This window comes from Terrapene carolina, unplaced genomic scaffold, assembly GCF_002925995.2.
Source record: "Terrapene carolina triunguis isolate 2854851 unplaced genomic scaffold, T_m_triunguis-2.0 Scaffold97, whole genome shotgun sequence".
Lineage (NCBI taxonomy): Eukaryota > Metazoa > Chordata > Testudines > Emydidae > Terrapene > Terrapene triunguis.
The window spans coordinates 17,541,251-17,568,674 of NW_020664448.1; the positions used below are offsets into that span (position 1 = coordinate 17,541,251).

Genomic DNA, 27,424 nt, shown 5'->3' on the forward strand with positions numbered 1-27,424 from the left:
GGGGCACAATCATAACTGGTGCATGGTGTGCATTTGACAAGGTGGTGTGTAATGTGGTACACTGGTTTTGTTTTTCTGGTGCACTGTAGAAGAGGCCTGGTCTTCCTAAAAAGTGATGTGATCAGGGCCAAGTCTAGTAGGATTTTCCCCAAGAGCCTGATCCAAAATCCATTAAAGAATATAGGTGTCTCTCCCTTGACTCTGACAGGCTTTGCATCAGGCCCCAAATAGCAATGGGAAAAAAAGGGGGGAGGGAAGCAAGTCTTCACTGCAGAAAGCAGAGCTAACTCATACCTTTGCCGGTAATCTGGAGGGTGATTAATGTATTGACAGATTTGGCATACACATTTTATTCTGACAATATGCAGTTAGTAGCGTGAAGACACACTGGGATCTATGTAATTGAAGTCTATGGATGCTGGGATACTGCCTGTGAGTAGATCATGTACTTAATATGGATTCATTTTACTGTGTTGATTTAAAAAAAATAATTTTAACCTCAGACTATCCTTGCAACATGCTCAGCAATAAAACCACCATTCCCAGGGTGACAAGCATGCATGACTACAGGAGTATTATAATACTGAATACACAGCACTGTTAGACAGTAGGTTCTCGTCATAGGTATGATCAGACTACACCCCAAGAATAACATTCACTTTAATATCTGCTCCTATGTAGGGTTTAAACAAATGACTCAACAACAAAAACCGTCCTTCATTTTCCCAGGAGGCAAGAAGAGTTTGAAGTAGTTATCCTCTTCCACAACTCAAGCAAAAAAGAGCAGCATTTACTTTTCCCCTGGTCACTAGGCTCTCTGCTCCCCAACTCCAACTGCCTGCTTTCTTTTATGTGCAGCAAGTGGGCCAAGGGGTTAATGTACACATCACTAAACTCCTCCTACATCTCTGAAGACCCAGGAGACAGAAAGTTGGGTTAGGGCTTTATATGTCCCAGAGAGGTATGACTCCCCACCACACATAACACAAACAAGGTTTTGCACACCTTCCCACCTGTCAGCCAGGCGATTACTGTTATTAGTAAGTTTTGCAGGAATTATCCACCTATCTTCCAGTACATGGCAGTAGCTATTGTGCCGTCTGTACTACATATAGACATCTTTCACATCAGCCGCTATGGCCATATGCAAATTGCAGTATTCTAGGTGTCCAGGGATGAGAAATGAAGGTGGTTTTGATACTGGATTAATGAATGAATGTGTCTGGTTATGTTTCATTCTCACTATAACCATGCTAACTGGTTAATGCTCATATTTCAAGTTTACAGGGATGTGATGGGATGTAATTTATACTTTCTATTGAAGTATTGCTACTCCCAAAAGGGTTAATTGGGGCTTACCATCTCTCACATCTCTGCATTGAGCCGGGCATCAATATACAGAAGTTTTATTTCATGAATACATAGGTACTTGGACACTAGTCTTTTTAACCACAAAGGAAAGTTCAAGTGACCTATGCATAACAGAAGGTTGCTTACTTCATAAAACATCTTTAAATCACTATTTTGACATTTAAAATTAAGGGGTATAAAAGAATATGCTGCTTTTTCTTTTTATATGTATGGCAATTTACAGGCACAGCTGAAGATTTAAATACAATGCAGCATAAGAAAACATCTTGAAAAGCCTTTGGAGATATTTTTGTGGACAGGTGGATACCATAGCTAGTTAGAGATTTTTACAAAGCTTCTTTCAAAGAGATGCATGACCACTCAGTCCATTTTCTCTTCTTGGAAGTAATCTGCATCATTCATATATTCTTCCAGATAATCATATCTCTGCATATAAAATAAAAACCATGTCAATTCATCAAGGACAGCAACTGAATGAAGCAAATACATTTCTTGTTGTGCCAAACTTAATTCATAAACAAGAGCAGCAGCACTGATTCAGAAGCGGAGAGAACCAAAGCCTAATTTGGTAAGCCTGGCTCTACTCGGGTAATTTGTCCTATAGTGTTTCATGAAGCTTTAAGAAATCAAAATAATGAAGGAAAACTGATCCTGATACAGAAACACTGTGGAGGCTTACCCATGAAATACATCGTACTATCTAGGTGTACTTGCATCAATTATGCAACTTTTATTTTTATTTTTTAGCTTTTAACTAAGACCCCGGTATTGTATCAGGTAGCACAGTGTTTCTCAAACTGGGGTCGCCGCTTGTGTAGGGAAAGCCCCTGGCGGGCCGGGCTGGTTTGTTTACCTGCCCCGTCTGCAGGTCCGGCTGATCGCGGCTTCCACTGGCCGCGGTTCGCCGCTCCAGGCCAATGGGAGCTGCTGGAAGCGGTGCAGGCCGAGGGACTTACTGGCCGCCGCTTCCAGCAGCCCCCATTGGCCTGCAGCGGCGAACTGCGGCCAGTGGGAGCCGCGATCGGCCGGACCTGTGGAAGGGGCAGGTAAACAAACCGGCCCGGCCCGCCAGGGGCTTTCCCTACACAAGTGGTGACCCCAGTTTGAGAAACACTGATGTAGCACATGGACTGACTACTGCAGCAGCACATAATAAAATAAATACAAGAATAAAAATAAATTAATGTGTTACTAATAATGTTACATCGTGCATTTTTTATGACATTAATATGGGTTTATTTTGCCAAAAATATTAATGCTTTAAAAACTCATTTTAAAAGGGCCCTACTATTTCCATTGGAAGTTGTCTGTTTAAACAGACAAGCAAAAATGGGTCCATTCCAAAAGAGAGGTGGCCTGAAACTCACATTTTTGAATGGAGGAGAATAAATGGCCAAAGAAGCTGAATTTGCTTGGAAGTATGAATTTGAAATCCAGTGGAGGAAAGTCTATCAGACAAGTATATAAGCTGGAAGTATTTTAAATGGCCTAAGCAAAGCCCTCCTTTATCTTTGATTTACACTCCTTTGGGTCAAGTTCCTGGGCCTTTCCCAATAGTCAAACTCACACATTGTCACTATTAATAAAAGTTCTACAGGCCAAATTCCATTCTCAGTTACACTTGTGTAACACTGTTGCCTTCATATTATGCTTTGAATTACACCTGTGCAAACTCAATCTTTAACTGTAATTGGAACCAAATAAATTATTTTGCTGGTGCTGTGGAATAGAATCCAGCTCCCCCATCTTACCTGTCCAGCAGTGCTAAAAAGAGTAAAAATCAGTAAGGTACTTGCTTACTTTTGTGACTAAAATCAGACTGATTATTTGCAAGGAGCAACTTTGTTCTGTAAATAGGTACTATTTTTGAGTCACTTTTCAGAGCAGAACTGCATTTTATGGAAAGTTATTACAAGTCTTGCATGGCTGATGTCTACCCTTTACCATCTTGAATGAACTACAGTAGACCACAAACGCACAACTTCTTACAACTTATTGCTTAGTTAAAACATGGACATTTTATTTAGCATTGCTGTCACTACCTCCTTTGATACAAAGGAATTAACTCAATGACAGATTCCATCATACCTCCTGAATCCAGCCACTCTCTTCCAATTGACTGAAAAGCCTGTCGACTGTGTCTTTGACTGGCTCATCCTGAATGCCCTCCACCTCTGTAACTGAACAGCAGCGCTGATACAACTTGAATTTAAAATGTTTCAGATTATGATAAACCCTTGTACGATTTGCACACACGCTGCCAACCTTCAAAACCTATATAAAAAAAGTGAACAAACTTGGTTATCTAAGATAAATTAACATGAAGCAATGATCATCTTGACAATAAAATGCATGGCTAAATCAGTTTGGTATTTTGAAATAATGAACTAAACAGCCTTTGATACTATATGATTTACTCTATTTAATAAGCAATGTAGTCCCCACATTCTTTGCGCCCTAACCATGCAGGGGCAATAACTGGTGATTCTGTGCAACTGCAGTTCCATCTGCCCCTGTTCCTCAAGAACCACTATGCACAGCTGTGCAGGAAAAGTGAAATGCTACCAGTAGATCCACCTGAGCAACTCTTACAAAATCCCCTGATGTTTGGAGGAAAACTGATTAAATCCTTTCTCATTTATACTTACTACCTGCTGGAGTCATAAGATGTAGCCACTTCAACATTCATGGAATTAAAGTGTATGAAATAAAGTCTGGATTTATTAAGAATAAAAGCTCAAAAGCCTAAAAAGCAAAAGCTATATCAGGGTCACACTAAGGATGCACAACCATTTTGAACATTCAAGAAATTAAAAAAAAAAATCTCCAGAGATGCACCAAATCCATATACATGCATGTTAACTTTTTCCTCTTGCTAAAGCCTATAGAAGAGTTCGACAAAATACTGGCTTTAAATATTAAATATAACCACAAAATACACAGTGCATGTATTGTGGCTAAGTTAGCAGCACTGTGGGAACCTAAACCCTTGTATTCCACACTCATCACTATTTTACACCTGGGAAGCCTCCGTGGTGCAAATATATAGATGTTGCATTTGATGGCCTTGTATATTTAACAGTATGTGACTCATAGTGATATTTACAAATAGGCAAATGGTAAGTATACATGCATATACACAGACTGTTATACAGGTTTTAGCTGTAGTAATAATACATACAGGCAAGTGCACAGATACCTATTAAGTAGTTGGAACAGATTTTATGCAAAGCTGGTATTGATGAAGAATGATTATGTTCAGGTAAACACATAGGTGTTATTAAGAATGAGTGAAATTCACCATGAGACCTTCTGCATCCTTAAATCCACGTTGAGACCATGAGGGGAAGTTATGGGTGGAGTAGCAGTTCAGGTGTGCTTATGCCCCCCTTAGATTCCACAGAAGGGAGCTTCATGCTAGTTCCACATAGGTGGGTGTTTTGAGTGGCTATAGGGTCACATCAGAAGAGGGATTTATCCAGTATAAGTGGCACAGAAGGGCAGGGATCGATACTTTAGCCTATAGGTTGGAGTAAAGCCTCTGGGAACAAAAAAACAAACAAAAACAAAAAAAAAGCCCACAGCTGCATCTGGCCTGGGTTTTTTGTGGATTTTACCTTCCCAGCCCAGTTGCACTTCTCCTGCACACAGCTCGGGTAACTCGGGCTTTATGCAAGAGAAATGGATTTCACTTTATGGCAGTGGTTCTCAGCCAGGGATGTGTGTACCCCTAGGGGTACGCAGAGGTCTTCCAGGAGGTACATCAACTCATCTAGATATTTGCCTAGTTTTAAAATAGACTACATAAAAAGCACTAGCTAAATCAGTACACACTACAATTTCATAAAAAGAACAGGAGTACTTGTGGCACCTTAGAGACTAACAAATTTATTAGAGCATAAGCTTTCGTGGGCTACAACCCACTTCTTCGGATGCATATAGAGTGAAACATATTGAGGAGATATATATACAGACATACAGAGAGCATGAACAGGTGGGAGTTGTCTTACCAACTCTGAGAGGCCAATTAAATAAGAGAAAAAAAACTTTTGAAGTGATAATCAAGATAACTCAGTACAGACAGTTTGATAAGAAGCAAGTGTGAAAATACTTACAAGGGGAGATAGATTCAATGTTTGTAATGGCTCAGCCATTCCCAATCTTTATTTAATCCTGAGTTGATTGTGTCTAGTTTGCATATCAATTCCAGCTCAGCAGTCTCTCGTTGGAGTCTGTTTTTGAAGTTTTCCTGTTTTAAGATAGCCACCCACAGGTCTGTCATAGAATGGCCAGACAGGTTAAAGTGTTCTCCCACTGGTTTTTGAGTATTAAGATTCCTGATGTCAGATTTGTGTCCATTAATTCTTTTGCGTAGAGACTGTCCGGTTTGGCCAATGTACATGGCAGAGGGGCATTGCTGGCACATGATGGCATATATCACATTGGTAGATGTGCAGGTGAACGAGCCCCTGATGGTATGGCTGATGTGATTAGGCCCTATGATGATGTCACTTGAATAGATATGTGGACAGAGTTGGCATGGGGCTTTGTTACAAGGATAGGTTCCTGGGTCAGTGTTTTTGTTCAGTGACGTGTGGTTGCTGGTGAGTATTTGCTTTAGGTTGGGGGGTTGTCTGTAAGCGAGGACAGGTCTGCCATGTACATTGGCCAAACCGGACAGTCTCTACGCAAAAGAATTAATGGACACAAATCTGACATCAGGAATCATAATACTCAAAAACCAGTGGGAGAACACTTTAACCTGTCTGGCCATTCTATGACAGACCTGCGGGTGGCTATCTTAAAACAGAAAAACTTCAAAAATAGACTCCAAACGAGAGACTGCTGAGCTGGAATTGATATGCAAACTAGACACAATCAACTCAGGATTAAATAAAGATTGGGAATGGCTGAGCCATTACAAACATTGAATCTATCTCCCCTTGTAAGTATTTTCACACTTGCTTCTTATCAAACTGTCTGTACTGAGTTATCTTGATTATCACTTCAAAAGTTTTTTTTCTCTTACTTAATTGGCCTCTCAGAGTTGGTAAGACAACTCCCACCTGTTCATGCTCTCTGTATGTGTGTATATATATCTCCTCAATATATGTTTCACTCTATATGCATCCAAAGAAGTGGGTTGTAGCCCACGAAAGCTTATGCTCTAATAAATTTGTTAGTCTCTAAGGTGCCACAAGTACTCCTGTTCTTTTTGCGGATACAGACTAACACGGCTGCTACTCTGAAACCTACAATTTCATAAAATGACTTGTTTATACTGCTCTATACGCTGAAATGCAAGTACAATATTTATATTCCAATTGATTTATTTTATAATTATATTGTAAAAAATGAGAAAGCAAGCAATTTTTCAGTAATAGTGTGCTGTGATACTTGTATTTTTAATGCCTGATTTTGTAAGCAAGTAGATTTTAAGTGAGGTGTAACTTGGGGGTACACAAGACAAATCAGATCCTGAAAGGGGTACAGTAGTCTGGAAAGGTTGAGAGCAACTGCTTTATGGTATACTAATAAGAGATTGACATCTTTCCAGTGCAGTACAGTATTGTTTTAGCTTGAGGTTATTTTTCTGTTTCTTGTGTGCAACATGTACCTAACTGGCTAAGGCCTCAAAGTAGAGTGTTTAATTCAAGCTGTGGGATTCGTGATCTCAGATTGCATGTATTTTTTTATAGCCATATTATAACTGCAGGATTTTCTCTTCTGAGTCATAAAGCGATGATACATTTCATTGTTATTGTTAATATTCTGAATATTTTTGTGTTGGCTTAAGTGGTTGCTTACGGTCTTTTAAACCTTAAGCAGGCTACGTTTTATACAAAGTCTACATCCTAGCTTTTCTGTAAGCATTTCGGTATGTGTCACTAAATGTTTACCTATGTGAGTGGTCCCAGCTACTTGACCTCATTCTCCACAGCAGAGGTTGGTACTTGCTGTATTTATTTTGTTGGTAATTACTAGATATATAGTAGAAATTTAGGACTAATTTTCAATGGAATTTTCTGTAATGCCGGTCATTAAAAATACAGGGCCAGATCTTCAGGTGATGTGAATGAGCATAACTTCAGTGGAAACACATCATTTTAGGATTTGTCCCATATGCAGTGATTGCAAGTACACTGGCTTGAGGTCCAGGATTTGCTATGGCTGTGATTCTGCAACTGACTGCATGTGAGCAGACTGCTGCATCCACATGGAGACCCACTGTTCACCCACCCACAACAAACTGCAGGATTAGGACTGGTGTTTGAGTCCCAGTGGTACTGCAAGAGTTCAAGTCCAGAAACAGTTGTAAAGTTTGAGGGCTTCAACCTTTATGCCTCGAAGAATGCTGTAAAAATCACTGGAAACCTGGGGAATCCAGCTTCACTTGCTGCACCATCCCAGAATGCCCAACAATTAAGAGCTGGATTATGGATATTTATGGGGCATTTGAGAATAATGTGTGTATTCACTATATTCACTATCTACCTTGTTGAATTCAGCATATTATTTTTGTATTAACTAATTCAAAATCCTTTAATTTTTTCATTGTACGTTGAAGTTTCCCCAATATGGTACAATTTTAATATTACAATCTACACTTTATCTCTGAAAACATTTCACTTTTTTTAAGCAAGAAAGATTTTGTTAAAGTTACCAAAAGCTTCTTTAGAACTCAGCCTTGGAAAAAGTCTATATAGTGCATTCATTCTAATGTTAATTTCAGAGATCTCACTGACTTTTTCCTAATGCTTAATTTATCTGTGTTGGGTGGCTCTACTAGCCAAACTTGTTATGCCAGTTGATGTGGAATGCACAGAGTGACTTGACCACAGAGGAGAATGAGAAAAGACACACCACAACTGTCATGTTTACTCTTAATATAAACAATGTTACTACCAAGTTGGCAAGCAGAAGACATGGTCCAGATAATAGGGCACGTGGCAGCAAAGCAAAGCACTAACATCTATAATGCTAAACTAGATGTGACATCTTGGCCTAACCAAGGAGGGGGTAGGAAAGAAAAAGAAGGCTATGCACAAAAACCAAAAATAGTCACTGGAAACCTAAATAAAATAGCAACCACACCCACTGCCAATAGGTATGAAAAGAAAAAATCCAGAGATCAGAGAAAAAGAAAACTGTACTTGTTACAAATAAAGGGGGTGTATTGAGGTGCAGAAGAAAGGATTGAAGTGAAGTTTTCATCCTCTCTCTCGGGTGCTTTTATATAGTTTAAAAAAAAAAAAAAGCCAAATTACATAATACCATTCATTCTGATCCACTGAGGCTGCACTGACTTTTCCTTCAGTCAGTTATTTTCCTGATGTGCCAGTTTAGCATTGCGCTGTCCTCTTGCAGTTGAGCTAAGTGCCACGAGAGCAAAGACAGCACATTTGGGTCAACAGGCTGCAGATGAAACCTCCAGCACTGTACCAGCGAGTAGCACCCATTACTGGCCGGATTATGGATCACCATAGGAACAAGGAGGTAGCGTGGGCAGCTTCCAAGGAGCCACTGCTGTTTACAGTAGCAAAATGGGGCAAATTTAGTGTCATGTAACATTCCTTGGTTTGTTTCGTGGCCTCTGAACTAGACCGTACTTCCTCCTCATTCCCCCAAAGGATGCATTTTTGCAGGTCATGATAACCATCATAGTGTAAGTGTTAAAAAAAGAAAAGAAAATCTAAGCTTCAACCTTTTGATATTGAGTAGTCCAACCCAAACTGAGAAGATGAACTGTAATGGAAGTAACTCTATAAATTCAGTCTGGCATTGTACGTCTGTTCCAATTTTTAAAATGGCCTGTGCTCTTAACTGGGATAACAGGCCATCCAGGAGGTGCCCCAATAAAGAAGATCCTGTTTGGTGACACATGCAAGACCTGGGAAGTGTGGAAACTTCAAAAGATTATTCTACTAAAATGTGCTGTATGCTGTGGGTCCAGAGATTAGTCAAAGTTTTGTCTCTGTATCTTTGTGAACTAGAGATTGCAATCTAGCTACATGGGGGAGGGTTACCGAGCTTCATCCAGGAACTAAAGTTAGTAGCAGTTGATTATTAAAGAGCCTACGATAGGTAAACAACTCTAGAGAAGAACGAACAAATTGCATATACAGTAACTCCTCACTTAACGTTGTAGTTATGTTCGTGAAAAATGCAACTTTAAGTGAAACGATGATAAATGAATCCAATTTTCCCATAAGATTTAATGTAAATGCGGGGGGGTTAGGTTCCAAGGAAATTTTTTTGTGGCAGACAAAAAGGTATTATATGCTGTACAGTACTGTACTGTGGTTGGGAAGTGCCCCTGGCTTACCCTACACAGGCACAGCCCACTGCAGGCAAGGGCGCTAGGAAGCACCTTCGCAGCAGCAGTGGCAGCTTTCCCGGAGAAGAACAGGTGCCAACTTTGACGGGGGATGCTCCAGGCCCGTCTCTTCCCGGCCCCACTCCATTCCAGGCCCACCTCTTCCCACCCCCACTCCACCTCCTCTCCGGTGCACACCGCATCCCTGCTTCTCCCCCTCCCTCCAAGCACTTCCCTGCCGCCAAACAGCTGTTTGATTGTGCTTAGGACTTTCTGGGAGGGAGGGGGAAGAGAGGAGACGCAGCGCGCCGCCAAACAGCTGTTTGGCGGCAGGGAAGAGCTGGGAGGGAGGGGGAGAAGGCGCAGAAGAGGAACTTGCGCAATGTTCCCTTGTAAAGTTGCTGCTCTTTCACAGAATCTTACAAGCAGTGGACAGAGCAGGCAGCCAAACAACGTTATAAGGGAGCATTGCACAACTTTAAACGAGCATGTTCCCTAATTGAGCAGCAACGTAACTTTGAAACAATGTTAAGCGAGAGGACGTTAAGCGAGGAGTTACTATATTTATTCAGGCTCGACTCAAGAGGCCCAGCAGACAGAGTTTGAATACAAAGAGTCAGCCTGAACTGGCTGAGTATTCCTCAAACTGACATGTAATTGTAACCAAGGGGGCAAAACCCTGCTGGATGGGTTTGAAGAACTGGAAACTTACCCATCACATGGAAATCCTAGTAACACCTTGTAAGCTTATTATGCATATAGACTGTTTATTGTTTTTTGGTATGTTAACTCTGTAATGCTTTTGTCCTAAAAATAATTGTACTGTGTCTGTGATAGCTGGCTGGTCATTGAGAGCATGAACTACAGGTGCTGGATTCAGCTCAGATGTGCTGGGACAATCACAGTAAACTGCAGGAGGACTGAAAGCCTAAATTCCTGGTTTAGAGGCCCAGATCTAAAGGGGCATCACCCACTGAGGCGCGATGGCTGGAGTACTAAGATATAAAGAGGCACCCTTGAGCAGATGATAAAGGGAGAACCATGACACTTTTTACTGACTTTTTTCTGGTCTTAAACAGGGAGTAGAGATTACATCCTTGTCCTGGATAATTCATTACCTCCTTGAGTTTAGGTGGGGGTTTTGATGTCTGCCCTTGGAGACCCATTTGCTGCCCTCGGGAAGCAATACAAGATTTACGATTGGACTGTAACACACTCTACACTGACTTTGTCCTCACAGGTCATTAGGATTTATTGCTGTCCTGTGACAGATAAAGCGAAAGAAGAAAACTAGATTCAGGGACTTGCTCCCATCACCCTGGTATAGAATAGCCCTAATCTGTTAACTGTCAGGCACACTACAAGTCTCATCTATTTTCTCAGGTTTTCAGTGAGCTGCAAGTTATGGTCTAACTGATTATTTGATTTAAATGTTGTGGATTGGAGTAAGTATGGATAGGTTAACTAGCTGAATGGGATTAATTTCTTTATTTTTAAATATCTATGCAAGTGCCTAGAGCAGGGGTAGGCAACCTATGGCACTCGTGCCAAAGGCAGCACGCGAGCTGATTTTCAGTGGCACTCACACTGCCCGGGTCCTGGCCATCAGTCCAGGGGGCTCTGCATTTTAATTTAATTTTAAATGAAGCTTCTTAAACATTTTATTGTTGTATGTAAAGTAAATAAGGTTTTTAGTTTAGTTATATATTATAGACTTATAGAAAGAGACCTTCTAAAAACGTTAAAACGTATTACTGGCACGCGAAACCTTAAATTAGAGTGAATAAATGAAGACTTGGCACAGCACTTCTGAAAGGTTGCCGACCCCTGGCCTGGAGCTTTAGGATAGAGGATTTCAAATATGAATTTAGAAGAAAAGAATCAAGTTTTGCAATTTACAAATGATGCTAAAATAGTGTTGAAAATTTATTCAAGAAACTGTGAAAGATATGGATTAATGAAATTCAAGAAGTTCCCTATAAAATCAGATTCAGGTAATCTAACAGAGAAATTACTAACTATGCTTATAAAAGAAATATTGATATTCTGTAGAAAGTATTTTTGGAGTAGACTTCATAGAAGAAGGTGTAGATAAACCTGAGATCATGCATGAAATTTAATATTAATTTTCCAGTTTATGGTGGAAATATGTGTATAGTGTTTTCACCAGGCATTGGTCAATCAATAAATTACTTGCTTCCTTCTACCCAAGGTTCTTCCAAGGTTGTAGCTCCAGTAAGGTGAAGAATGATGGTGAATAAAGATTCAGACATCTAAATTCAGGGCAACTAAAAAAACCCACCCCCATGCACACCACCTTGGGGGATTAGTTATGATGATGGGATCATCTCTCATTGTTTCATCATCTGAAACGTACAAAGCACCAATCAAGAACACAGAAGAATTAAAAAAAAAAAAAATTACCTGTTTGTCATGCGACATAAAGTCATCTGTTTCCAAAGTTCTATAGTTGTACAGCTTTCCTGACAGCAACACAGCAAACTTACAGTACCGATGCAGTTCACAAGCTTGACAGGATCTATTTATTGGAGTCTTCATTACTATGCGGACTTCAGGGTAACAATCCACTCGCTCCTACAAAGATATATTACATAAAACTCTTCAACAGGATATCCCCTAAACCAAGACAAAAACTCTTGACTACGTGAGGTGCTGAGTGACCTCAACTCCAATGTCTTAGGGGCACTAACCAACCCCATTCATATTTCCATTTATTTCACTGTATTTGATCCTATTTCAATTATTCTCCTCATTCACATGCATGAGACTGAATTATTTCACACTGATTTCGTATTCTAAGTCATGTGAACTACATTATGAATTTCTTGGAAGATATAAAATTTTTGTACTGGTTTGTTTCTTTAAAAGAAATCTGCAAACATTTATTGTGACAGTGTAACTGTCAAAAGATGCTCTTTGAAGTGCATGTGTGGGGCATTTACCAAGTCTGTGGGGCAATCATTAATACATCTTTCAGGGCAGAATCTAGCTAGAAATACAGGAAAGCAGCCATGATGTATTTACACACTACCCCTGAATATTCAGATGTGTATTATCATGTAGTTTGTGCAACTAACTACTGGATACACATACAAGAATCACAGCTACTTAAGATCATGCCCCAAGATCATGCCCCAAAATATGGAAAGACAAATAGTTATTAGGATTTGTATTTTCAGTTAGGAGTAGAGTGTATGAAATTTTTTTTTTATTTTTTTATTTTTTTACACCTGGAGCTACTTTATTGACCAAGACAGAAGCTAGATACCTTATATCGTTCTTTCCAGCGACTTCTAGAGATTAAGTTTTCAAGACGAGGTTGAATAAAGCGATCATCCAAATAATGGAGTGAGGTTACCATTTCTTGTGCATATCTCTTTCGCCTTGTTCCATCTGTTCAAAAAAAAAAAAAAGAAAAAAAAGAAAAAAAAAAATATAAAAAAAATTAAATAAAAAATAAAAAAAAAAAAAAAAAAAAAAAAAAAAAAAGTCACTATAATACAATATATGGATGTTCAGTGAATGTATGTTTTTCTTCCAGCTACAAAATCTTCAGGGAGATGAGGAGACTACACACAATTATATGTATATAATTATTTACTGATTGAAGAACGGTAACCTCAATGATTATTAGGGATATTCACAATAAAATCTGTTGTCCAGGAAAGCTACACAAATCATTAAAATTAACTTTGATATATTCATAAAGACACCTGTCCTCAGCAGGTGCTGCACAATAATAAAAAGTAGAATAGAAATAAAAACTCAAAATATGAATGAACTGCCCAATCAAAGATCATTCAATCTGAGAACAGTTAATCTCAAAATATAACCACTCACACTTATCAAAAGTCTGAAAAAACAGATGCTCCTGTTCTTTTCCCTACAATGTTTGTAATATAATTGCTTAATGAACTATATTTATACAGACCCGTTAAGTTAATTCTGAGACAAAAAGTTATGTGAAGAGGGAGTTAAGGTTGGGAGTACATGATAGTAACATTACAGTATTGTAATTAACCCCAAAACATTTATTACAAACCAAGGAAATCAGAATATTACATAAAAAAGAAGTTCAAATACATTAAACATATAAACAATCTCAACTTTCCATTCTTAGCGATGTCACACTAAAATGCACTAATCATTATTCTATCTGGTCACAGATTAGATTACAATGGATTTTTAAAACATATAGGTTCTCCCCCTTCTCCTGCTCAATGATAACATCACAGAACAAATTAAAGTTGGATACACTGGTCTATATAATCATATCTTTACTGATTGTTTTGCCTAATTATCTTAATTACAACTAATTTCCTCAAACGTAGCATATGTGCAAAATTTCAGTAAGTTTTAACTATGTGGAAAGTTTGAAGAAATAGTGCCTGTTAAGTCAATTATTAAAATAGTCAGGACAAAGTGTGACACTGTGCTAAAATGGCTCATTTAAAAAATATTTTTAACTCAAACTAATTAATAGATTTACTTGTAAGTCCTCTTTGGAAGATGTTGTGTGTGACGAATATAGAGTAATTCAAAGATTCATAGATTCCGAAGCCAAAAGGGACTACACTGTGATCATCCAGTCTGACCTCCCGTATAGCACAGGTCACAGACCTTTCCCAAAGTAATTCCTTGAGCATATCTTTTACAAAAACATCCCATTTAGATTTAAAAGTGGTCAGTGATGTAAACTGTTCTAATAGTTAAATTATTCTCAGTTAAAAATTTGCACCTTAATTCCAGTCTGCATTTGATCATGTTATACCTTTCTTTACTAAACTGAAGAGATAATTATTAAATATGTGTTCCTGAGGCAGATTGTAGTCAAGTTACCCCTTAACTTTTTCTCTGTTAAACTAAACAGACTGACTACCCTGAGTCTACATCACCGTAAGGCATGATTTCTAATCCTTTCATCATTCTTGTGGCTCTTCTTTGAACCCTCTTCAATTTATCAACATCCTTCTTGAATTGTGAATGCCACAATTGGACACAATATTCCAGCAGCAGTTGCACCAGTGCCAAATATAGAGATAAAATAAATTCTCTGATTCTAACTCAAGAGTCTCCTGTCTATGCATCCAAGGACTGCATTAGACCTTTTGGCCACAGCATTGCCCAGGGAGCTCCTGTTCAGCTGGTTATCCACCACAACCCCCAAGTCTTTTTCAGAGTAATTGCTTTCCAGGATAGACTCCTTCATCCTGTAAGCATGGCCTACAGTCTTTGTTCCTAGACGTATAAATTCACAGTTAGCCATATTGAAGTCCATATTGTTTGCTTGCACCTAGCTTACCAAGCGATCCAGATTGCTCTGTATCAGTGATCTGTCCTCTGTTATTTACCACTCCTCCAGTTTTTGTGTCAACTGCAAACCTGATGAGTGATTTTGTGTTTTCTTCCAGATCATTGATACAGATCTTAAATAGCACAAGGCCAAGAACCAGTACCTACAGGACCCTACAGTACATCTACTTGATGATGACTCCCTGTTTATAATTACATTTTGAAGCAGTTTTTAATCCATTTAATGTATGCCATGTTAATTTTATATTGTTCTAGCTTTGTAATCTAAATGTCATGCAGTCAAGTATCAAGTCAAAACCTTACAGAAGTATATAACAACAGTATTACTTTGCCCAACCAAACTTGTACTCTTATCCAAAGAAGATGTCAAGTTAGTTTGACACGAACTATTTTCCATAAATCCATGTTGAGTGGAATTATATTTAAATATAATTCTTTATTAATCAAGCCTCATATCAGCCGAATCAAAGGACAAATCCCTGATACAGAGAGGAACTCATCCAGATTTCAAAATACTTTCCAAACCTTAAAGAATTAAGCCCTACAGCACTCTTTTTAGGGTTTGTCCAAAGTGACTTTGTACAGCGCACTAGCCTGCTGCACACACTCACACCCTGGCTCCACTGTGATGCACAAAACTCCACCAAATCCTGTAGGAACCTAAACTCAATCGGTGTCTAAGTTTTCCCTAGATGCCCATGTTTCCCCCTCTGAGCATGCGCACAGCTGCCTCCCTCAGCTTCTAGATATTTATCTCCCAGCGTAAGCATAAGGGCGATTCACAAACAGGGAAAGACAGATATTGGTCCACTTAAGTCATATGTGGGGCCCTAAAAGTTAGGCATTGCAACGCTGAGCATCATGGCACCTAAGGGCAGTCTACACTTCAATGCAGCTGTGCCACTGTAATGCTGTAATGAAGACACTTTAAGCCGACCGGATAGCTCTTCTGTCGGTTTAGTTAATCCACCTCCGTGCGAGGCGGTAGCTATGTTGGCAGGAGAAGCTCACCAGCTCTTAGGTCAGTACAACTACGTCGCTCGGGGCATGAATAATCCATGCCCCCGAGCGACGTAGTTATACTGAAGTAATTCTGTAGTGTAGACCAGGGCTAAGTCCCTTCGTGGATCCCACCCAGAGGCTTTGTCTACACTGACAACTGAATGACAAAACTTGTGTCAGCGTTAAAAAAAGGTGTTAAAAAAAAATAAACAAAAAAAAACCCCCACACCCGAAAGAAAAGTTTTGTGTATGAAAAGCCAGTGTGAACAGTGCTTTGTCGGCAGGAGCGCTCTCCTGCCGGCAAACAGCGGCTACACTGCATGTCTTTTAGCAGCACGGCTGTGTCGCTAAAAGGTGCGTAGTGTAGACAAAGCCTAAATCTCTACACAACCAAACCCTTAGATTATTCTCCGCACTTCGCAGATGGAATAAACTGAAGCAGAGAAAGGTTAAGTGATTTGCCTAAAGCCACACAAGCAAGTCAGTGGCAGAACTGGGACCAGAAAAGACGATTACTCACCTTTGTAACTGTTCTTCGAGATGTGTTGCTCATATCTATTCCAATTAGGTGTGCGTGCGCCACGTGCACGATCGTCAGAAGATTTTTACCCTAGCAACTCTCGGTGGGTGGGCTGAGGCGCCCCCTGGAGTGGCGCCCTTATGGCGCCGGATATATGCCCCTGCCGACCCAGCGCCCCCTCAGTTCCTTCTTGCCGGCTACTCCGACAGTGGGGAAGGAGGGTGGGTTTGGAATGGATATGAGCAACACATCTCGAAGAACAGTTACAAAGGTGAGTAACCGTCTTTTCTTCTTCGAGTGCTTGCTCATATCGATTCCAATTAGGTGACTCACAAGCCTTACCTAGGCGGTGGGGTCGGAGTTAGATGTCGCGGAATGAAGGACCGCTGAACCGAATGCCGCATCATCCCTGGACTGCTGCACTATGGCATAGTGGGAGGCGAAAGTGTGCACGGATGACCAAGTCGCTGCCCTGCAGATCTCCTGTATGGGCACATGAGCCAGAAAGGCGGAGGACGAAGCTTGAGCCCGAGTGGAATGGGCAGTGAGTCGTGTAGCTGGGACACTAGTCAAGTCATAACATGCACGGATGCATGAGGTAATCCAAGACGAGATTCGCTGCGAAGAGACCGGGAGGCCTTTCATCCGGTGTGCCACCGCTACGAACAGTTGGGACGTCTTTCTGAATGGCTTCGTTCGTTCGATGTAAAAGGCAAGAGCCCTGCGGACGTCTAGGGAATGTAGCTGTTGTTCCCGTCGCGAAGCGTGCGGCTTCGGGAAGAAGACCGGGAGGAAGATGTCTTGGTTGACATGAAAGGCAGACACCACCTTAGGGAGGAAGGCGGGGTGTGGTCGCAGCTGTACCTTGTCCTTATGGAACACCATATACGGGGAGTCTGATGTGAGGGCCCGAAGTTCCGAGACTCGTCTCGCCGATGTGATAGCGATGAGGAAAGCTGTTTTCCAGGACAGGTACAGAAGTGAGCAGGTGGCTATCGGTTCGAAGGGGGCACCCATGAGTCTAGATAGGACTAGGTTGAGGTCCCACGTAGGGGCCGGATGATGAATTTGCAGGTACAGGTGTTCCAAACCCTTGAGGAACCTGCTGACCATGGGATTGGAAAAGACTGAGCGCCCGTTCTCGCCCGGGTGGAAGGCTGAAATCGCTGCTAGATGTACTCTGATAGATGAGACAGCTAGGCCTTGCTGTTTCAGGGACCACAGATAGTCTAGGATGGTAGGTACTGGCACCTCCAGAGGGATAGTATTACTCAGAGCACACCAGCACAAGAAGCGCTTCCATTTGGCCAGGTATGTGGACCTAGTGGAGGGCTTTCTGCTCCCCAAGAGCACTTGCTGCACGGAACTGGAGCAATGCCGCTCAGATTGAGTCAGCCATGCAGCATCCATGCTGTGAGGTGGAGGGACTGCAGGTCTGGATGACATAACCTGCCGTGTTCCTGAGTGATCAGGTCCGGCCACAATGGTAGAGGAATTGGTTCGGTCACCGACATCGAGGAGTGTGGTGAACCAGTGTTGTCTGGGCCATGCTGGAGTGATCAAGATTAAGCGGGCCTTGTCTCTGCGTAACTTCAGAAGGACCTTGTGGACCAACGGAAATGGAGGGAAGGCATAGAGCAGGTGGTCTTCCCACGGTATCAGGAAGGCATCCGACAGGGAGCCCAGGGAGTGACCCTGGAGAGAACAGAACACCTGGCACTTCCGATTCTCGTGAGAGGGGAAATCCCCACCTCCGGAAAACAGAATGGATAACGTCCGGACATATCGACCACTCGTGAGCAAGGAAGGACCTGCTGAGGCGATCTGCCAAGGTGTTCTGGACTCCTGAGAGAAACGACGCCACCAGGTCGATTGAGTGGGCTATGCAAATTTCCCAGAGATGTATGGCTTCCTGACAAAGGAGGGCCGACCGCGCTCCGCCTTGCTTGTTGATGTAAAACATGGCCGTTGTGTTGTCTGTGAAGATCATGACACAACGGCCCTTCAGATGTTCACAGAATACCTGACACGCTAGGCATACTGCTCTCAGTTACCTGACGTTGATGTGCAGGGATATTTCTTGTGCGGACCAAAGGCCATGTGTGCGAAGGTTCGCGAGGTGAGCGCCCCAGCCCAGAGAGGACGCATCCGTGGTGAGGACTAGAGAGGGCTGTGGGGCATGGAATGGCATCCCCCCGCAAACAAGGTGGGGTTTAGCCACCAACTCAGAGAGGACAAGACCTTCGTCGGCACCGTGAGTACTGTGTCCAAACTGTCCCGGCCTGGGCGGTATACTGACGAGAGCCAGATCTGAAGTGGCGGAGGCATAGTCTGGCATGTTTGGTCACGAAGGTGCATGAGGCCATATGGCCCAGAAGACTGAGGCACGTGCGTGCTGTCGAGGTTGGGAAGCTTCGGAGGGCGTGGATCATAGTCATCATGGACTGGAAGCGGGTCTGCGGTAGGCACGCCCTGGCGAGATTCGAGTCCAGGACTGCCCCGATGAAGTCGATTCTTTGGGTTGGCTCCAAAGTGGACTTTTCGGCGTTGAGCAGCAGGCCCAGTTGCCTGAAGCAGGTCATGACGAAGTGAACATGAGACCACACCTGTAGCTCGGACCGACTCCAAATGAGCCAGTCGTCGAGGTACGGAAACACTTGGATCTGATGTCTGCAGAGCCAGGCCGCTATGACAGCCATACATTTCGTGAAGACCCTTGGCACTGTGGAGAGGCCGAAGGGGAGGACCGCAAATTGGAAATGCTGCTGTCCGAGCACAAAACGAAGGAACTGCCTGTGCGGTGGGTAGATCGCTATGTGGAAGTACGCGTCCTTCATGTCAAGGGCGGCGTACCAGTCTCCAGGATCCAGGGATGGGATAATAGTACCCAGGGTAACCATGCGGAACTTCAACTTTACCATGAATTTGTTGAGTCCGCGTAGGTCCAGGATGGGCCGAAGCCCCCCCTTTGCCTTCGGGATTAGGAAGTAGCAGGAGTAAAAACCCCTGCCCCTCAAGTCTCTTGGTACCTCTTCCACCGCTCCAATAGACAGGACCGCTTGTAGCTCCTGCAAGAGGAGTTGCTCGTGAAAAGGGTCCCTGAAGAGGGACGGGGAGGGAGGGTGGGAAGGGGAGGGGATGAAAAACTGGAGATGATATCCAGTTTCCACCGTGCGTAGGACCCAGCGGTCCGACATTATGCGGGACCATGCAGGGAGGAAGGAGGAGAGGCGGTTGGAGAAAGGTAGGGAAGGATCCTGGGAGGAGACTGGTGCTCCGTCCTCGAGCGCAGCTTCAAAAGTTTTGTCTGGGCCCTGCTGATGGTCTAGGGGGCCCTTGATTCTGGCCTGCTTGTGGACCAGATTGTCGCCGCCTATTGCCATGACCACGCCTTACTGAGAAGTCCTGTCGTGGTCGAGGGTTAGGGTAAGTGCGCTGCGGCTGGGGTCGGAAGGGCCTCTGTTGTGTCACCGGGATATGCCTGCCCAAAGAGTGCATGGTGGCCCGGCTATCCTTCAGACTTTGCAGTCTGGGATCAGTTTTATCTGAAAAGAGCCCTTGCCCTCAAAAGGTAGGTCCTGAATAGTCTGCTGCAGTTCTGGTGGAAGGCCAGACACTTGCAGCCAAGAGATGCGTCGCACAGCTACTCCCGAGGCTAGAGTTCTAGCTGCCGAATCAGCTGCGTCTAAGGACGCCTGCAGGGATGTCCTTGCCACCTTCTTGCCCTCTTCGAGCAAGGCCCCAAATTCATCCCTGGACTCCTGGGGAACCAACTCCTTGAATTTCCCCATCGAGTTCCAGGCGTTATAGTTATAACGACTCAGGAGAGCCTGCTGGTTAGCTACCCTGAGCTGTAGGCCACCAGTTGAGTAGACTTAAGCCCGAACAGATCCAGGCGCCTAGGACTTAGGGGCAGGGACTTGTTGGCCATGCCTCTCCCTCTCGTTTACAGACTGTACAACGAGGGAGCAAGGTTGGGGGTGCACATACAAGTACTCATAATCTTTAGAGGGCACCATGTATTTCCTTTCCACCCCTCTGGATGTTGGAGGGATGGACAGTGGGGACTGCCAGATAATGTTGGCATTAGACTGAGTGGTCTTGATGAAGGGCAAAGCTACCCGCGTGGGGGCATCAGCCGACAAGATGTCCACCACCGGGTCCTCAACTTCCGCTACCTCCTCCACCTGCAGATTCATATTCTGTGCCACCCTACGAAGTAGGTCCTGGTGAGCACGAAGATCTATAGGTGGAGGGCCGGAGGAGGACGTGCCTGCCACTGCCTCGTCAGGCGAGGATGAGGAGGACAATCCCTGGACTAGTGGGTCCTGGGGAAGGTCAGGTTGAGGAGGGTCCGGTTGCACTAGGTCCACATCCGTAGGGGCATCAGCCTGTTGAGGCGGTAGGGCAGTCGTCTCAGAGGGTATTGGGGGAGGACGGCTAACAGTTGCCTCAGGCACCCGAGGCTCCGAATGAGCCGAGCAAGAAGCTCCTGAGGGACCACCTTGGGCTTGGTGGTATGCCCAGGGGGTCCAGAAGGACCATTGTGGGGGACCCTGGTCGGGATCCTGGCCTTCATCCGGTCCCTAGCTAGCGCCATCCGCATCCTGGCCTGGGACCTCATAGACACTCGCTGCTTGGGATGACGCCAAATTCTGACGAGAAGGCCAAGGCGGTGCCGAACGCACTTGTTGCGTTGAAGCGTCGCGGTCTACTGGTCCGCGCCTGGAAACTGGGGACCGGTGCCGGTGTCCCGAGAGGTACCGCGATTGGGAGCAGGACCGACGGTCATAACGGTGCCGGGAGGTCGATCTAGATCTAGACGAGGACCGATGGTGCAGGCGGTGCCGTGACCGGCTGCGCGACGAGCGGTGCCAGGATCAGTGCCAGGAGGTGGATCGGTACCAATCGTACCAGGAAGGAGACCTTCGGGAGGTGGAACGGTGCCGCGAGTACGAACGACGCCGAGATGGAGATCGGTGCCGGGACTGCGAGCGGCGCCTCGACCGGGACCATCTGCGGGACCGAGACTGTGACCGTGACCATGACCGTGATCGGTGCCGAGTTGTTTCACCCTGCGATGGAGGTCGCATGAAGGCGGGCTTCCCTATGGATGGGACAGTCCGCACCGGCGGTGCCGGAGGGTGAGACGGTCCAGGTTCAGTCAGAGCTATCAGGTCGCGAGCAGTGGAGAAGGTCTCTGGAGTGGACGGCAGGCGCAGCTCAACCACGGTGTGCACCGGGGAGCTTATCTGCACCAGACTCAATGGCGCTTGGGGCGCCGGAATCGACGGTGCCAGAGTTGGTGCCTTCATATGGTCCGGCATGGCATGCTGCTCCACTGAGGCCGCAGGCGGTGCTTGCAACTGCGAAGGAGCAGCAGGTGGTTTGTGCTGCTTCTTGGGCCGTGGGGACAGCGAGCGGTGCCGCGTCTGTACCGGTGCCGGAGACGTCCAGTGCCAAGGGACCTTGGTGGTGCTGGGTCGCTCCGGTGCCGGAGGCGTGCTTCGGACCGACGGTGCCTGGTCTGCGCGCTTCGGACCGACGGTGCCTGGTCTGCGCGCTGTGCCGAGGGCACTGGACTAAGTGCCGCCTCCATCAGGAGCTGTTTTAGATGGCAGTCCCGCTCCTTTTTTGTCCGAGGCTTGAAAGCCTTGCAAATGCGGCACTTATCAGGCTGATAAGATTCCCTCAGGCACTTCAAACAGGAGTCGTGGGGATCTCCAATAGGCATCGGCTTGAGACAGGCCGAGCAAGGTTTGAAACCCGGAGACTTGGGCATGAGCCCTGGTACCGGGCAGAGGAATGGGGATAAACCCCGTTTCCTCAACTTATATACACTATATCTACAAAATTCAATAAGAACTACTCTAAACTTACTAAACTGGTAAACTACACTAAAGAACTATCTATAATACAACGAGTAAGCTAGGGATGTGGAGGTCAGCTATGCCGCTCTCAACAGTTCCAACGACCATCATGGGCGGTAAGAAGGAATTGAGGGGGCGCTGGGTCGGCAGGGGCATATATCCGGTGCCATAAGGGCGCCACTCCAGGGGGCGCCTCAGCCGACTCACCGAGAGTTGCTAGGGTAAAAATCTTCCGACAATCGTGCACGCGGTGCGTGCACACCTAATTGGAATCGATATGAGCAAGCACTTGAATAAGAACCCAGGAATTCTAACGCCCAGATCCATACCAGCTGCCAAATATGACTTTCTTATGCATAAATACCATAATGTTTTACCCCACAGGCATTACATTTTCTGCCATGTAATGTTACTTACCATATAATGAGCTCAAAAAAGTGTCATCAATTGTGTTGATGAGGAAAGCTTTTACAACTCTTTGGAAGTGGACATAATGGTCACAGCGAGAGACTGGAAAAAATGCAACCAGATAAAGCAATTAACAGTGTAAAAAAGCCTCACAAGCAACAAATTCATATACAGACCATACATGTTTCATGCAAAATTTGATAAAGAGGTACCTAATCTCAAATACTATGAATACAATTTTTTAAAGCAATTTTTCAATTATTCAGTTTTTCAAAATTTCAATTCAAGATAATACAAAAACAGAGGACTTTTGAAGTTAAGATCTTTCATTTAAACAGTGCCTTTCATCCCAAACAATATCAAAGAACTTTACCATAGAAGCTATACACACACACACACACACACACACACACACACCCCCCCTTCCATTAGCTGATTATACTTTGGAGACAGGGGTGTAACACAAATTCTCTTTAACAGCACATGGCAATAACACAGAATAGTTAATGATAGAAAGCAAAGGATACTGTATCCAAGAGAAACTGCAGGAGGAACTTTAGGTAGCTACCCAAGAATAGTAATTACCTACAACAGAATTCAGCCAGAACATTAGGGTTAACATGGCTGATTTTGAAGAATGCAGCAAGAGTTTTAGGAACCACAAGAAGCAAGAAGTTTCGTGTCTTAATAGGAATTTGATACCCAACATCAGGGGCTGAATAATTTACCTCACATCTAACTGAAAATACATTTACAGCACCTTACCAACCCCCCCACCAAAAAAAAGGCCAAAAAAACCCAGTAAGATAAAAGAATAAAATGATTGAGTATTGTTATGGAAGCTACAATGCCTCCATAATAAGCTATAGCATTTTTGAATTTTAATTTTCTACTTTCAAGCTATCGTGCACTTTCGCACTATTTTGAGCTAATATAGACAAGTTCTAATAAACACCAAATCATGGGTTTACAAGCAAAGTATTCATATCAACTTGTGGCTTATTTTAACCTTACAGCGTGGAATGTAATATTCCAGTAATTGGAATTTTGATGTATCAAGTTCTTTCCCTTGTGGTTGGTTTTCATCCTCAGAATGTTCTGCACATTCTTCTTCATCCTCAACTATAAAGTCTTTCATACTATCATCATCATCAATGTCACTGCTTGCTGTTGGTGTGAGGGGTAAAGGATAGGATGATTCTTCTATTATTTCCGCATCATCATCATCAGAATCCTAAGTAAATTAAAAACATCTTAAAACAAACTATCATATGAATACTTCCCCTATGAAATTTTCAACATTTGCATTGCTTAGTAAAATATGCAATTTTGTGTGTAACACACACACACTCTTGGCCTTTGAATATTGCATGTTCAATTAACAAGAAAAGAGATTTCAATTGACTAACAGTCCAAACAAGAGAAAGTTTACTTTCACATGTAATTCATATAGATCTCTGTTCCTGTGTCTGTCTGTAGCAGTTTTCTTAGCTCTAGAAGTCTAAGCTATCTCAATTAGGTAGCATGTTCCTCCATTGAGGAAGTTTGGCAGCCCCCTCCAATGTCTCTGTCAAGTCCTTTTAAAGAAAAGGAATTTTAAAAGAAAATAAATTATGAGGAGGGGAAAAAAAAGGGAACGTATCCTTAACTATTTGGAGAAGATGGACAGATGAGTTCTAATGAGTTCAGTCTTCTGGCTGACTATGAGAACAAACACAAGGAGCTCTTCAGCCCTTGGCAATAAAAAAAAAAGAACCCAAAACTAAAGGCATCAGAGACAGTACTACTGCATAGTTGCAACATGCATCCGCTGAAAGTGTAGGGGATGAAGCTCTTGCAACTTTTGGGGAGCTCCCAACCTATCTTGAGAGTAAAATTCTGTGAGGTGATATGTATGAAAAAACAAAGTATTGAATTTCAAAGGTAAAAACATACCCCACAATATTTACTATTACCGGATGCCCGGGTTGATCTTTGTCTTGCGAGTTCTTTCAGTTTTATTAGCCGCTTCTGTTTCCCATTAGTCAAATCTTCTTCTGTAGTAGGGGTTTTATATTGCTCCTGTTCTTGAGAACACTCATCTTCATCCATTATACAATAACGTTTAGCAAATACTTTTCTAACAGGGATGTCACTATCATCACTCCTGTCACTGTCATACATTACAGATGTGCTCGACCTCTTACGCTTCCCTGGAGTGATGCAGTCATCCTCCACATCCTCTACGACTGTGTCATCATGGCCTTTCTCCTCATGATCTGAAAGATTATACCTCTTAACTACAGTTTCTTGTTTTTCAGCCACTTCGTCTTCTGATGTAGAGGAGAGTCGTTCATCTTCTGAAGCAGATGTGAGTTCTTCATCACTATCAAGCAATATGGTCTCTCTTTTAGTCCGCCTCCAATCAACCCGAGATTTGGATGCTGGTTCTTCTATTCTTGTATTCCTCCTTGTTTCATATCTTCTGATAACTGGTTTTGTTTCCATTGAAAAGCTACCACAATAATAAAAAACAAACTGTATTTACCAAAAAACCCAGAGTAGCTATGATACCAAGATATTCAAAACAGTATGCATTATTAAACTAATACATCTATGATTAATGGTCTATTGCATAGAGAAGCTCTCAGATAAAAGGGCTGAGAGTGCACAGCAATAATTTCATGGTACGACATACCTTATAATAATGTTATTGTTATCAAGAATTACACACACACACACACACACACACACCAGGCATTAGAAACAGAGGAAAGTGAAACCCACAAATAAAATGGAGAAAAAAATCCCATAATTTAAAAGTTTTAATTTAAATTTTACCTTTACATGTACAGTTAACATGTTTAATCAACCTTAACTCTACCCCTTAGTGATGTCCAGAGGAAGGGTGTGTGTAAAAAGAATAGAATAGGAAAATACGACAAGAGACACCTATCCATAACAGAACATCTCATTTCCTTGGTAACAAAAACACTAGAATGCTTTACTCTTACTGTGCAAACTCTGGCTTCTGTATGACCATTCATTCAGACAACCTTATGATGGTATCTCTGCATTATACCCAGCACAGTGACTGTTTGGCTGGGAGTTTCCTTAGTTTATTCCAAATTCACAACTCTTCAGCTCCTCAAACCCCCGCCTTGGGGTGAAACAGAGCAAGGGCTTTTCAGTCCTGAAGAACCGAGGCCAGGGCAGAAGGCAGCTGAGCAGGGGAGCTTAGCCGCCTGGGGCCAAAGGAGCCCTGGGATGCGGAGACTGCAAGGAACTGCACGGTAACTGGGGCGGCAGCTTTTGCAATGGGGGCCTCACCGGCTAAGGAGCTGAGCCCACCCGTCAGCCGATGCATCGCGGTGAGCATGGGGCCCTTCTGCCTGCCCGCCCCGCGGCTACTGCGCGGCGATAGGGGCAAAGCTCTCCCCGCGCTCAGCCCCTTTCCAGGCGGCCAGACCCGCCCCAGCCGCAGCGGCACCGAGGCGAGGCCAGTCGCCTCCGTCCGTCCCAGGGCGACGGCCTCTCCCCAGGACCGTCACGGGGGGACAATGCAGCTCGGACGCCTCAAACGGGCGGCCGGGCCTTACGTGACACCCTCCCCGCCCGCCCGCCCGCCCGGGGATGAGAGCAAGGCGGGAAGGCAGCGGGGCCCCGCAGGCGCGGCGGGGAGTTGCCGCGGAGCTAGATGTGCAGGGAGGGGAGGGGCGGCGCATCGCCACGGCCAGCGCCGGCCGGCGGCCACGCTAATAGCCCAGCCCGGGGCCCGCCCCAAGGAGCGCACCGCGCTGGCGGGCAAGTTTAACCGTCAGCGCCCCCCGCGGAGCCAGTACCTCCGGGGGGGCTTTCTCGCGGCAGCCCAGTCAGGACACCTCCCGCCTCCCCGAGGGGAGGGGGTCAGACAGTGCCCCTCCCCCCCCCGTTACGCACATGTAAAGGCTCCGGCCGCGCGCACCCCAGGAATCCCCGCGCCGAGTACCGATGTTCCCCCAGCGCAGCCCCCAGACCCTCCCACCTTCAAGTTCAGCGGCCTCGCAGGCAGTGATTGGCGCGTCCCGCCTGTCACTCACTCCCACTCTGTGTTGACGGAAGTGCTGGGAGGCAGTTGGAATGGGGTCACGTGCCCTGGCATGCTGCCTGCCTGGGCCAGCGGCCTGGGGCGGAGGTTGAGGTTTAGGATGATGTCACTTCCGGGGTGGGAACGGTTTCCCTCCTACGCAGAAAGGCCCCACGGTGTTGGTTTGGATGGAAGAGGCTCCTGGCCTGGCTGTGACTGGCATTGGGTTGGGCTGGGCAGGGCGTGGGGGGAAGAGAGAGAGAGAGAGCGCTAGTACCTGGGGGACCAATACTAGAGCCAGGACCCTCTTGGCTCCAGCTGGGGGGCAGGCTGCTGGAGCCAACCTTGCCCAGTGGGGGGTAGGGAATCAGCACATCTTTGACTGGCCAAGGCAGTGGAAAAAGACCTGGGCGTGTGCAGGCCTGACCTGGAAGAGGCATGGTGACCTAAAGGAGACAGTGGGCAGGGGGCTGCAGCGCCCTCAGTTGGCCCTCTACGCACATCAACCCAGGGACTATGAGGAGAATTGCAGGCAGAATATGCTTCACTTGATGGAA

At 44.4% G+C, this 27,424-nt stretch overlaps 1 protein-coding gene across 6 annotated transcripts; it reads right to left on the reverse strand.

Annotated features, from left to right (window-relative positions):
• Positions 1-313: 313 nt before the first annotated feature.
• On the reverse strand, positions 314-26,860 carry CCDC82 (coiled-coil domain containing 82). Of its 6 annotated transcripts, none has more exons than XM_026651688.2 (8): positions 26,826-26,860; positions 24,758-25,316; positions 23,837-24,056; positions 22,832-22,924; positions 12,978-13,102; positions 12,113-12,283; positions 3,460-3,645; positions 314-1,797 (listed from the first exon to the last, which is right to left on the reverse strand). In XM_026651688.2, exons 2-8 carry the CDS (start codon positions 25,307-25,309, stop codon positions 1,732-1,734), a joined length of 1,413 nt encoding a protein of 470 aa, XP_026507473.1. In that variant the 5' UTR covers positions 25,310-25,316; positions 26,826-26,860; the 3' UTR covers positions 314-1,731. The 6 variants fall into 6 exon arrangements, with proteins under 6 accessions (XP_026507473.1, XP_026507469.1, XP_026507472.1 ...); XM_026651684.2 differs by lacking the exon at positions 26,826-26,860 and adding an exon at positions 26,741-26,797; XM_026651687.2 differs by lacking the exon at positions 26,826-26,860 and adding an exon at positions 26,766-26,775.
• Positions 26,861-27,424: the final 564 nt, after the last annotated feature.

Excerpts from the sequence above, each read along its gene's own strand:
- CCDC82 (XM_024217147.3), bottom strand. The coding sequence starts at position 25,844 with ATGGTCATACAGAAGCCAGAGTTTGCACA. Across the intron at positions 24,057-24,757 it reads GTAATAGTAAATATTGTGGG|GATTCTGATGATGATGATGC; the intron begins GTATGTTTTTAC and ends TAATTTACTTAG. Across the intron at positions 13,103-22,831 it reads TTTTTTGAGCTCATTATATG|ATGGAACAAGGCGAAAGAGA; the intron begins GTAAGTAACATT and ends TTTTTTGAACAG.